General features: G+C 43.6%; 1 protein-coding gene across 1 annotated transcript in view; it reads left to right on the top strand.

Annotated features, from left to right (window-relative positions):
• LOC145342123 (connector enhancer of kinase suppressor of ras 2) overlaps positions 1 to 13,876 on the top strand; it is a 711,051-nt gene that overhangs the window by 449,603 nt on the left and 247,572 nt on the right. Inside the window, exon 13 of the mRNA XM_080187363.1 lies at positions 10,633 to 10,869. Within this exon, the coding sequence (XP_080043489.1) occupies positions 10,633 to 10,869 (237 nt within the window). The remainder of the gene's footprint in view (positions 1 to 10,632; positions 10,870 to 13,876) is intronic.

The raw sequence follows: 13,876 nt of genomic DNA, 5'->3' as shown, positions 1-13,876 counted from the left end.
AAGAATGAGAGGAGATCTCATTGAGACGTATAAGATGATGAATGGGATGGATAGGATAGAGGTGGAAAGACTCTTCCCGCTCAAAAAAGACAATAGGACTAGGGGGCACAGCCTCAAGATAAAAGGGGGGCGGTTTAGAACGGAGTTGAGGAGGAACTTCTTCACTCAAAGGGTGGTGAATCTCTGGAATTCTCTGCCCGTTGAAGTGGTGGAGACTACCTCACTAAATATTTTTAAGACGCGGGTTGATGGGTTTTTGATAGGAGAGGGGATTAAGGGTTATGGGGAGAGGGCGGGAAAGTGGAACTGAGCAGCGACAGATCAACCATGATCTTATTGAATGGCGGGGCAGGCTCGAAGGGCTGGATGGCCTACTCCTGCTCCTATTTCTTATGTTCTTATGTAATATATTTCCCTCAACCCCCAACACATCAAATCATAGAATCGCTAGAGTGCAGAAGAGTCTACATTGAGTCTACACTGACTCTCTGACAGAATATCTTATCCAGGCCCTCTCTCCTGCTCTATCTCTAAAACCACATATGTTTACCATGACCAATCCATCTAACCTATACCTCTTGGGACACTAAGGGGCAATTTAGCATTGCTAGTACACCTAACCCGGTTAGAGCACCGATGCAGACATAGGGAGAACGTGCAAACTCTACACAGTAAACTTAGGCTGGAATTGAACCAGGGTCCCTGGAGCTGTGAGACAGATGTACTAACCACAGTGCCGCCCAACACCTAGAAGATTTGGTCATTATCTCGTTGATGCTTATGGGAGCTTGTTGCAATTCCCACATTACAACAGTGACTATACTTCAAAAACACCTTGGCTACAAATTGACTACAAAGTGTTCTGAAGTCACGAAAGGTGCAAAGCAGATTCAAGTCCAGACATTTTTGAAAATGTCTTACACTTAGATCATGATGAAAGGTGAAATGATGTTAGAGATAGAAAAAAAATGTGTAGTTTTAAATCTGGTCGATCTTAACACATAAATCAGTCTCTTGAAAATATAACACCATCTGATGACTTTTGTTCACAGATGCCATTTTTATGCCTTCGAGGAATTTTTCATGATTTGATTAACAATTGCTAGTTCAATACCAAATGTAATGCTTAACCAGTAGTTTCATCTTTACATTTTAAAAATAGGAAAAATTGGATAAAGACCAGGAAATCTTAAGGGCTAGATTGTTGGTCCCCACAGGGGCCAGCATTGGAGGCAGGCAGGGGGTAAAAATAGCCCAGCATGCTGGTTGTCCAGCTCCATCCCACCTCCAGGTAATTTTTACTGAAGTGGTATCATGGGTTGGAAGGGTAACATGGCTGCACTGGGAGGCAGCTGTTGTGGTTCAATAAGAACCGAGAGAATCCAGTTAAAGACTGCCTCCAAGTTCCCCCTAGGTGGCAGGGACCAACTTAGGTACCTCGTGGGAAGCTGGTTGCCAGCACTCCAGGTCAGGTCTAGAGGTCATCCTGTCTATCTGGGCTGAAGAACACCAAGATGTTACTATGTGGAGGGGTTCTTCTCCCCCCCACCTCCCAACCCATTGTGGTGACCTGGTTCCACAAGCCTTTATTTTTAAGCCAAATTTAAAGAAGCCATAGAGGGATAAGTTGCCTCCATCTTGAAGCACCCTTTCTTTTACCTACCTTTCACTGTAGCCCTTTCTAGATTGCAAATGTCTGATTGGTCCTCGATGATCCCGCCAGTTATCCTTAATTGGACAAGGAACCTGTCTCCAAGCTAATTGAGGAGGATGCACCCTCAGCAATCACAAATCACAATGCTCCATGACCTTGGACTCCCAGTGTCAGATTTGGAGAATACCAGGGAACTATTCGACAAAGCAATATAAATAGCTAACTTTGGTTTGTTTTATCAGTGTTATGCTAATAGTTATTATGAAAAAGAAGAAATAAAACCTCTTCTAATATCAGTGTAACTATTTTAAACATCCAGATCAAACCCCACAAAGGACTCCCCACAACACTCCCAACCCCACAGGATATTCCCTCTCACCCTTTCACTTATCCCTTTACCCCCATGTTATTGCCCACTACCTCCAGCTTCTGCTGTCTGACCTCCTCCCCAACCCCAAAGTCCAAGCCCTCAAGTCCAACCCTCCCCACCCGCACTGATGTCTTGTCTGACCTTCCTGATTCAGGCTGGGATTACCGAGGTCCCGTGTCAAAGTCTAAAAATGCCACATTTTCTTTACAGCACTAGTTGCCATAAAGCAACTGAGTTTAAAATGACAGGCCAGGGAGAAGCCCAAGGTAAGTGGGTATGGAGTGGCAATCTGATGTTGATTGCACTCCCAGGAAGTTATGGCACAATGATTGAAGATACGCCACCACACAGTGGGGTGAGTTCAATGCCCAGAAACAGTCTGTTTCCCACCCCAAGGGAACAGTCAGCCCTCGCATTGCGCACACTTGTGAAGCAAACACAAATGCAAGAGAAGACTCACAGAGGCAAGTTTGGATATTATGGGTAGATCATAACTTTGCGTGATTGTGTAAAATGTTCATTGTGAACTGGTAACTCATTTTATCTCTCATTTTTATTTCTGTTGGCATAAGTTGCAAAAGACTGGTGACTCGCTATCACCCACATTGCACTACTGCACAAAGCCACCTTGTGTCTGAATTGACTCCTGATTTGTGCTCTGCTGAATTTACTGTTACTCTGAAGATCTTTCATTTACTACATTATGGATTTAACCATGGTCATTGTTGGGGAACAAAAGCAGGAGAGGGCATTAAGAGTGCTATTGGCCTGTATGCTGGTTCCCTGGTTCCATCTACCCTCTCCCCCAAGCCAATTTCCTGGAGGTGCCAGAGCTACCCTTGTTAAGGGCTATTTGAAAAACTTTTCCAGCTGAATTCCAGATTTCTTGAGGAGTGGGAGCAGCTTCAGCTTCACAAGCCCCTCCCTATTAGCAACTATAACTGACCATGCAAAGGGTCTACCCCCCACCCCATCATGGTAGCCCAGCTGCAAAGGCCATTTTTACTTCAAAGCTTGAAAAAAATCAGCATCTTGGAGTGCCCTCGCCACCTCTGACCGGCCATGGCATCCTGCTGCTGTTTTCAAGCTGGAATGTCTCCGATTGGCCCTCCAACTTCAATAGCCTGCTTGCCATCTTTAAATGGATGGTGAAGCCACTCCTCACACTATTAATTGGCCACTCCTGTGACTGTTTCCCAGGAAGTGTGGGCCTCTGACCCCCATCTGAATCTGATCGTAGCACTGGAAGCCCACAGGGAGCTGTCAGCTCACTTAAAGTTAATTAGCTAATATCTCGTGACACTGCACATGAGGAGACGAGTCCAAATACAATCTCTCGTTGAATTAAGGTCAGAGACAGCGGCCTATGGGATCAGAGTCAAACATTCTATCTCTTTGTTTTAAAATAATATTTTGATTTGATGTTATTTTTTGTAGTTACACGCCAAAACCCGAGAGAGTTCAGAAATCACAGAATTGATTTGGTTGGAGCAAAGGAATTATTCTACATTACAGGTTGTGAGACTTGGAGATAGAAACCTGTGACATTATAGCAATGATAAGAGATTGTGACCAGTGTACAGTTTCCATTAGAAATTATGGACAGAAATCTACTGTCAAAAAAAGTTGCCAAAAAAAACGGCAAACACAGACGCCAGGAAATTAGGTCCTGTTAACAGAAATTGTATACAGATGTGACATTTTTAAATAGATGGCTAAATAATTGATTGAGTACTCCACACATTTTAACAGTTTGAAAAAATAATTAAATTGAATAGTGGTGGGAAGGCTATTTTATATTGATTACACGTGGAAACCTGCATTCGTATATGTGTTCAGACTTATTTTCACTTTCGTGTTCACTGTGATTCAGTGAGAAGCACTCTTGGCTCCGAGTCAAAAGTTGTGGGTTCAAGTCCCATTTGAAAGGTATGAACAAATAGCCTCAGCTACTGTACTGTACAGCTTCAGTACTGATGGAATGCTGCACTGTCAAAGGTGCTGAAATAAGATTTCGAGATGAGATCCAATAGCACTATTGCAAAGAAGGCCAGGGATAGTTTCCCGTGTCGTGATGAATAATTGTCTTTCAACTCCAATATCAGTAAAACAGATTTTCTGTCTATGTATCTCATTGCTGTTTGTGTGACCTTGTTATATGCAAATTAGCTGCCATGTTTCTTACAACAGAACTCAGGCGGAGTTCTAGTGTGAAAGTCCAGTGGTGGGCAGGAAAGTCGGCGTGATCTCCTCTAGGCAGTGGGATGACTGAACACATGCAATCTTCTGATTTTCAGCTCATTAAGTATGCATCAGTGAGGATCTTGGCAAACCTTGCGACAGAGCAGACAGGAGGCAGTCCACCTCGCTATTACCTCATGAGTTGAAGGTCTTGGTGCCCTATTTAAACGGCACCCGGACAGCCATTCACCCTGTGCGCACCAGGAGTTCTACGTTACTCCACTTACTGGAAAAGTTTGCAGATGAACAACCATATCATGGGACATATGAAGGCACTTCTGGCATTGCCTTTTGCTCATCTCTAGATAAAAACATCCACTACAATGCGTCCATGGTCAGGGCAATACTTGCCATTGCAGTGTACTCAATTTGCCAGCATACTTACCTTCAGCTATCACTTCCTGCTCTGGCCTTTGCTTCTCTTGACCCTATGTCAAGCTGTTTAGGAACCCCAAGATCCTCACCTGGATGTGAGCCATTGCCCACACAGGGTTCAGTAGATGTGTGAACCAACTCAAGTGATAGATTAAGTTAGCATGCCCTTTACAGGTTTCCCTTCATCTCAAAGCCAATAGGTCAGTGCTGAACCCTCACCTGACTTCAATCGAGACATGGCACAGCTGGTGAAAGGATGGCACAGTGGTTAGCACTGCTGCCTCGCAGCGCCAGGGACCCAGGTTCAATTCCAGCCTTGGGTCACTATCTACGTGGAGTTTGCACATTTTCCTAGTGTCTATGTGGGTTTCCTCCGGGTAGTCCAGCTTCCTCCCACAATCCAAAGATGTGCAGGTTAAGTTGATTGGCCATGCTAAATTGTCTGTTAGTGTCAGGGGGATTAGCAGGGTAAATACACAAAGTTGAGGATTTTCTACTCCAGGAAGGCTTTCAGCTAAATGGCAGTGTTTTCCAAAACCAGGGCAAGAGGGAAGAGACACTGCTTTCAGTCTGATGTCGACTCCCTTGAAAACTCAACTCAAACCTGCAGCTCAAAACTGAAAATGAAAAATAACCTTCTTGTCATCTGACCTGCCAACCAATTCTTTCCTCTCCCCTAACATTGCAAAGTCTTAAAAAAAACTCAAAGTAAAAACAAACAACCCCATTGAGGTAGCAATAAAATGGCATCTGGTAGCCAAGCTGGCAACAATGACATCACTGAAGCTGTGAGCTGTAGAAATCATGGGTGTGATTCTCCCATTGCGTTGTGCTGAAAAATGATTGCAGCAGGCCACAAGAATCACACATCTGCCGATCTGCAGGAGTTCCGCGAGCATTCCTGCCACCAACAAAAGAACAGAGAAAATTACAGCACAGGAACAGGCCCTTTGGCTCTCGAAGCCTGCACTGACCATGCTGTCTAACTCAACTAAAACTTCCTACCCTTCTGGGGACCATATCCCTCATTCCCATCCTATTCATGTATTTGTCAAGAAGCCCCTTAGAAGTCACTATTATCTGTTTTCACAACCTCCCCCAGCAGTGAGTTCCAGGCACTCACCACCCTCTGTGTAAAACATCTGCCCTGTATATCTCCTTTAATCTTTGCCCCTCACACCTTAAACCTATGCCTCCTAGTAATTGATTCTTCCACCCTGGGAAAAAGCTTCTGACTATCCATTATGTCCATGCCTCTCATAATCTTGTAGACTTCTATCAGATCAGCCCTCAACTTCTGTCATTCCAGTAAGAACAAACCAAGTTTTTCTAACCTCTCCTCATATCTAATGCCCTCCATACCAGGCAACATCCCTGGTAAATCTTTTCTGTATCCTCTCCAAAGCCTCCACATCCTTCTGATAATGTGGGGACCAGAATTGAACACTATATTCCAAATGCGGCCTAGTTAAGGTTCTATAAAGCTGCGACATGACGTGACAATTTTTAAACTCAGTGCCCCGGCCGATGAAGGCAAGCATGCTGTATGCCTTCTTGACTACCTTGGCTATCTTCACCACCTGCATTGCCACTTTCAGTGACCTGTGTACTTGTACGTCCAGATCCCTCTGCCTATCAATACTCTGAAGGGTTCTGCCATTTACTGCATATTTCCTATTTGTATTAGACCTTCCAAAATGCATTAGCCCACATTTGTCTGGATTAAACTCCATCTGCCATCTCTCCGCCCAAGCCTCCAACCGATCTATATCCTGCTGTATCCTCTGATGGTCCTCATCACTATCTGCAACTCCACCAACCTTTGTGTAGTCCGCAAACTTACTAATCAAACCAATTACATTTTCCTTCAAATAATTTATATATATTAAAAATAGCAAAGGTCCTAGCATTGATCCCTGAAGAATGCCACTTGTCACAGCCCTCCATTCAGAAACACACCCTTCCATTGCTACCTTCTGTCTTCTGTGACCAAGCCAGTTCTTTATCTACCATGCCAGCTCACCTCTGATCCCATGCGACTTCAACTTCTGCACCAGTTTGCCACGAGGAACCTTGCCAAACGCCTTACTGACAACATGTAGACAATAACCACTGCCCTATCCTCATCAACCATCTTCGTCACTTCCTCAAAAAACTCAATCAAGTTAGACACGATCTCCCCTTCACAAAACCATGTTGCCTCTGGCTAATACGTCCACTTATTTCGAAGTGGGAATAAATCCTTTCTCGAAGCATCCTCTCCAATGATTTCCCTACCACTGATGTAAGGTTCACCGGCCTGTAATTACTTGGATTATTTTTGTTACCCTTCTTAAACAACCCTTCTTAAACTATTCTCCAATCTTCTGGGACCTTCCCTGTAGCCTGTGAGGATACAAAATTTCTCTCAAGGCCCCAGCAATTTTGTCCCTTGCCTCTCTCAGTATTCAGGGATATATCCCATCAGGCCTGGGGACTTGTCTACCTTAATGTTTCTGAAGAACCCCAATACCACCTTCTTTTTGATCTCAACATGACTCAAACTATCTACACACCCTTTCCCAGACTCATCATTCACCAAGTCCTTTGGTGAATACTGATGCAAAGTGCTCATTTAATACCTCGCCCATTTCCTGTGGCTTCATGAATAGATTCTCTCCACTGTCCTTGAATGGGCCAACCCTCTGCTTGGCTACGTCTTGCTCTTTATATACATATATATAAAAATCCTTGGGATTTTCCTTAATCCTGCTGGCCAAAGCTTTTTAGTGACCCTTTTTAGCCCTCCTTAATCCTTCCTTAAGTTTCTTTCTGCTTTCCTTGTATTCCACAGTTGCTTCGTATGTTACCAACCTCTTAGCTTTGACAAATGCTTCCTTTTTCTCTTTGACTAGGCTCACAATATCTCTCATTATCCAAGGTTCCCAAAACTTGTATACTTATCCTTCATCCTTACGGGAATGTGTCGTTCCTGAATCTCTATCAACTTACACTTGAAAGCCTCCCACGTGCCAGATGTTGATTTGCCCACAAGCATCTGCCCCCAGTCTATGTTCTTCAGTTCCTGCCTAATATTGTTGCACTTAGATCTCCCAGGCTTGGATTTTCAGCAGTGGCCATGCGGCACCGGAAATTGACTGGAAGGCGGGGCTATCATTTAATTAGTACTTTAATATTCTTTAAATGCTATTAGCGAGCCCGGGACTGAATTCTCTGGGCCAACTAATCTCCCTCTCACCCCTCCCCCCACCAGTCTGGAGTGTTTCACTCAACGGGGATTACTATAGCTCCCCACTTTTGGGGAGCTGGCAGAATGACCTCGATGGAGTGAAGGGGTTGCAATCTCGCCTGCCCCCCACCCCCCGGGGGTCGGGCAGCAGGAGGATGATGTCCCCTAGGCTTCAGCACCCTGCCAGTGCCAGCCTATGCCCCAGGTACTGTCCAAGGGGCAAAGTCTCCATGCCCAAGGTGGGCACCTTGGCACTGTCCACCGGACATGGGGCAGTTCTAAGGTCCTGGCTTATTGGTGGGGCCAAGAGGACAGGGCCTGCTGGGGGCAGGCCAACGGAAGGATTGGTGGGGGGTTCCCCTGCCACTATACTTTGGGATCCGGTCAGGGCAAGAGAGAAGCTAGTGATCGGAGCAGGCTGGAGGTCGTGGTCAGCTGGGGGGAGGGGGGCGTGCGGTGGTGTCTGCCTTGGGGGGGTTGGGGAGGAGGATCATCACTGCTGGGGGTGGGAGTGGTGGGATGGATGGAGATCAGGGCAGGCTGAGCCAGTCCAGGGTTTGTGACTGGCCCAGGAATGGATGGGGGATCTGCAATCGGGTTGTGGGGGAGTTGGAGGGAACAGCACTGTGGGGGTCCCAGACTGCCAGCGAATGAATATGCCGCTGGTTTCCACCTCTCCAGTGTGAATAGGCCCTGTCCCCTGATTCTAATGATATTTGTGCTGATGGACTTTGCAGTCCACAGAGTGTGGGAGATTTTAGTGTGAACTCTCACTGAAAAAATCAGTGTGAATTACTCCTGTTTTCCCACAAATTTGACACAGAACTTTTTTGGGAGAATTCCACTCCATGTTTAAAACAAAACCTTTCTTAAAGGGACACTAATGTCACACATTGTCCTCCTGCACACCATGACCCTTTCCTTCTCATTATCTTAACTGTTACTTTTCTAGCACTTGTTGCAGGATCAAAGAATAGAAAGTGATAGCATGTGGATTTTGGGTGTAATAACAAAACAGGCTTATTAGGTAGCTGTTTACTCCACTGTGGCCAGATCCAGACTGAATAAAGCCCTCAAACTAGCCAACAAAATTCAAACTGATCACATAGCCAAATCCGTAAAAGGACCATGCAACACAGCTCCTTTCTTCGGGCATGCTTCTCCACCTTACCCACACATTAGCCCACTTTCCCATTCACTGTCACCATTCCCCTATAAGTCTGCCTCCCTTGACGAGCCTTTGCTCCCTGCTTCCACCCTATCAGTCCCCTTCCAGCTTTTGCCTACCTCCCATTATCCAGCCTTGGCATTGTGTTTGCTAACAGCAAGCACACAAAATATCTGAGGTCTCCAAGAAGGACGAAGTGACATCTATTGACCTCAGAGTGATGGAAGGGGTAAAGCTTACCGGGTGCACATCACTTCAGCAGAATCATAAAACTGAAAGTTCTAAATTCTTGCTGGCAATTTGTCAGGCAGACTTAATCCCAGTGAGGTGACCTTTTAATGAGCATACATGAGATGCTAATACATGCAAATAGAGTTCCTGACATTATTCATTGGTAAGCTCGACCCACTTCTATCCCACCTTGAAAGACGGGAGAGCAGAATTCCAACAGTTTCTCACCAACAGGATCTTTTTTGCCTCCTGCCATATTATGTGCCCCACCTGTCACGATCCCACTGCTGGCAAAAGCAGAAAATTCCACCCTTCATTAAACTGTAAACCACTTTAGGACATTCCGTGGTAGTGAAAGGCACAATATTAATGGAAGTGTTTATTTTCAGGGTAAAAATTATGGAGTCCAGCCAATTCAGTATTATAGTAAAATAAAAGAGATCACAACTGCCTGCACTGAACAGTGAACTATGTGAATAGGCTTTGAGTTCCTTACAGACCTCAGACAGTCCTGTTGTATCCTCCAAATAGACCAGGTTTGTTTCTCCTCACATTTTCCCTTTGTGTCTGTAAAGAGTTTAGTAATTCACAATATGAAGTTCATTGGCACAGCTTCATCGTGAGTGCAGGACATGAAAAATCTCAGACCTCATCTGGGGCTGAGTTTCTCCGGTCCCGCTGCTCTGAATGGAGCTTTGTCTGAGTGCCAAATTCTCCATCCTCGCTGGCAGCGGTGACAGGGCATACGACGTCGGCGAATTCTGAGATAAACCCCAGAGTGCCTTCACATTGGCATTTTGAATGGTTTGAACTGTCTGAAGTCTCCACCTGTCTGAGTGTGCAGGCATCCATGACCAACAGAAGTGTGTCCCTATGCTGCTTTTGAACTGTGCAGAAAGTTCATAAGGGTGAGAATATCTTCGTTAATCTGGAAATAAGTTTGTAAAATTATTCCGTATTGTCTCTTTGTGATTGATCTCATAAATTCTTGTCAACATCACCATTGAAATAGTGTCACAAATAGCACATTTTCAAATTATTCAGTCAGGATACAGGAAACGGTTATAAAACTGAGACTGTAACTCGTGCACACCACACCCGAACCACAGTTTACTCTCATGAACAACTTGACAAGATTTAAAGCTACATTCACAAGTGTTCCAAAATAACTTATTTTTGTGTAATGGAATGTTTCTTGATTGGATGGCATCTAACATGGCTCAGAACATAACTGTTGTGGGTTGCCTTGTGGTTGCCTGAGCCTTTAAAGGAAGTGATGCGTCAATTTTGAGTTTTACTGGTGCATTCGCTGCATTTGCAAATGAACTTACCACATTCTGATTTTCTTTTCCTTTGACCCAGAGGACTCACTTCTGCACTATTTGAGTGATGATAAAATTCTGATCATTCAAGAGGAGCCTATGATACAGAGGGACAGCAAGAGGGATACAGCCAGAAGCTCAAGGAGGAGGAAGAACCCTGGCAGCCCCAGCTATCCTATTAGTCCCTCAGTATTTACAGCCCCTGTGAGACTTGACCCCACTTCTCAGGAGATCTTGAATATTCCACTGCCTGAAAGCAACACGGTGCCTCTCTATCACGTAAGTCATTATGCATTATTTACTGTTCATTTTTGCTATCTAGCTGGTGTGCTCCCAGGCTCAAGTCTAGCATATGTGTTGCATTTTGATTAATTAAGCTGAGCAAAACATGAGTGGGCCTTGCGTTTGGAGGTATTTTCTGAAGCACTTGATATAGCTGATGTACAGTCGAAATGAGGAGATAGCTTTGACAATAATGGATGGTGATCGCACTTGTGCTTAGTGAATAACATTTGGCACCTTTAAGTCTGAAATTCACTGGATCTGTGGCACTTTTGCATTTTCAGTCCATCCAAAATGCCCCAAAAGAATACCAGGTCCTGGTTTAACTTCCATCAGCAAAGATTGTCAAATATGAATTAATTTCCTTTCTGACTAAACTGTCCAAATCATCACTGACATCAGTCTTCAATGATCAATGTCATCCAGGTCAAGTATATCTAAACTTAGATTTTAATGGTGTTTCAGTAACTTTACTGGCTGCACTCTAGTTTAACTCCAACTTTTAAAACCAGTATTATGTGCGCTGTGAAGATTTCCTTTGTAGCATGAGGGAGGGCATTTCTGGTTGATCCATGGCATTTCTGACATGCAAACCACTGATGGGTTGTAGTCAGAAACCTGTCATTCTTTGTGCTCCTTGGGAGACCTCCGTGCGTTTAATTTGCTGAAGAGTTCAATGTTTGGCACTGAGTATGGCACGGGATCACAGTATCAGAATTGTCACAACATTGGAATTGTTACATTTTGTGACCTTCAAGAACTGGTGGAGACAAATATATTTACGTCACAAAGAATAAAAAGCTAGTAATTACCCTTGTGATAGACAAGTGTTCACACAACTTTCCTCTCTCCATTGTTTTAGCTGAGATATTATTGGGTTTAAATGGGTGAACACCTCCATTGAAGTAAGGGATGAAGCATATGAATGTTAGTATCATTAACAGTAATCTCTAGTTTCTACTTTATTCTGGTAAAGTTCTGACATAAAATCTTTCTACTATTCAAACACGAAGTTAGCGTGCCTGCTTGTCACTGAAACAAAACTGGTAATATATCCATCAACTCAATACTATACATTGAGCTAAAGATGTCTGGTGGGGAGTTACATGACAACTGCACAATTGAGAGAATTCTGAGGTGTCAGACACTAGAAGTTTATACATTTGTCACAGCCTGAGATGTTTTTCCTGTAACTATCACTTGACACAGAATTTTATTTCGGCTGAAGTATAGCTATTTTTAGTGTGTCCTATGCCAGTTCCTGTTTTGTGTAATTTCCATAATCTTTTTGGCTTGTTAATTATAGATCAATATTTCACCTTAACCAACAGCCAAATCAGGTAATTTGGTCATTTATCTCACTACTGTTTGTGGGGTCTGGTTTTGTACCTGCAACAATGACTGTGCTCCAGTAATAGAAACATATAATATTGCAACACAGAAGGAGACCATTCAGCTCGTCATATCTGTGGCAGCTCTTAGAAGGAGATATCTAATCAATCTCAATCCCACACTCTTTTCCCGGAACACTATTTCTTTTTCTTTTCAGGTATTTATCTGATTTCTCTTCAGAAATTACAGTTGAGTCTGCTTTCACCACTCTTTCGGGCAGTGTATTCCAAATAATTACAATTTACAGAATAAAAAGTAGTTTCCTCATGTCCATTCTGGTTCTTGGTGCCAACTACCCTAAATCTGTGTCCCCTGGTTATCAACTCTTCTGCCATTGGAACTAATTTCTCCTTTTTCAAATCTCCTGTCTCTCTGGTAATTTCATATCTTCACTCCCACTTCATTTAAAATTCCACAGGCTTTAATTTTGCTAGCAAATTTATTACCTGGTACTTCTATCAAATATCTTTTGAAAGTCTGTATATGCAACATCAATTGCACCAATCTATATCCATTCTCTCTGTCATTTCATCAAAGAACTCAGTCAAGATTGTCAAGCATGATTTATCTTTAACAAGTTCATATTGACTTGGATGTGTTCATTCATATTTTTCCAAGAGCCAATTCATTTTTTCTCTGATTGATATCTCCAAAGGTTTCCCATCTACCACCAACATTAGTCTGATTGATAATTGCCAGCTTTATCCCCCTTTAAACAGGGATTGTAATTCTCCAACCCTCTGGCATCACTCCACTATCAAAGAGAATTGGATGATTGTGGTCAGAGCCATTTTTTTACCCTTACTTTCTTCAGCAGGGAATGCATCCTTCCAGGTCAAGTAACTTTTTTACTTTTGAGTATCGCCAGCCTTCAAGTATCTCTTCTTAATCTATTTTTTCTACTACCTGTTCATGCCCTATCAGAACAGGTTCACTCAACTTATTCCTGGCATGAAAGGGTAACCCCATAAAGAAAGTTTGGATAGATTGAACCAGTATCCATTGGAATGGTGATCTAAAAGAAACACACAACATGCTGAGGGGGCTTGACAGGGTGAATGCTGAAAGCATCTTTCCCCTTGTGTTCAGAACCAGGGAACACAGTTTAAAAATAAAAGGTCTCCCATTTGCAGCACAGTGGCAAATTGGATAGCGCTGCTGCCTCAGTTCACCAGGGAGCCGGGTGAAGTGAGGCATTGAAAATAATAAGGATAAGTTCATAAGGCTCTCATGCTGCACAGAATTCATCTTCATGATGAAGGTAAGTTAGAGACTACAGGCTGCTAACTGTTATTGGAGCCGCACTCACCCAGACATGTAGAGAGCACGCATCACAATCCTAACTTGTGTCTTGTAGATGGTGGACAGGCTTTGGCGAGTCAGGCGGTGAGTTACTCACCACAGGTCTGACCTGGTATTGTGCTGCAGTGTCACAGCCCTCACTCTTATTTAGAAAGGCCGTGGTACCTTGTAATATTACTTGATTCGAATTACTTGCTTTTCCAGTAATACAATGGTAAAATAAGTTGTCTGTTATTATCTCACTGACTGCAAGAGAATAATTTTCTGTTCCCTCTAGAGTAAAGAGCACAGGTAGGGGTAAGTGTAGTTT

Source organism: Carcharhinus amblyrhynchos, chromosome 4 (assembly GCF_965287045.1).
Source record: "Carcharhinus amblyrhynchos chromosome 4, sCarAmb.v2.hapA, whole genome shotgun sequence".
Lineage (NCBI taxonomy): Eukaryota > Metazoa > Chordata > Chondrichthyes > Carcharhiniformes > Carcharhinidae > Carcharhinus > Carcharhinus amblyrhynchos.
The sequence above is the reverse complement of the archived record's forward strand: the minus strand, read 5'-3'. Positions and strand labels throughout refer to the sequence as shown.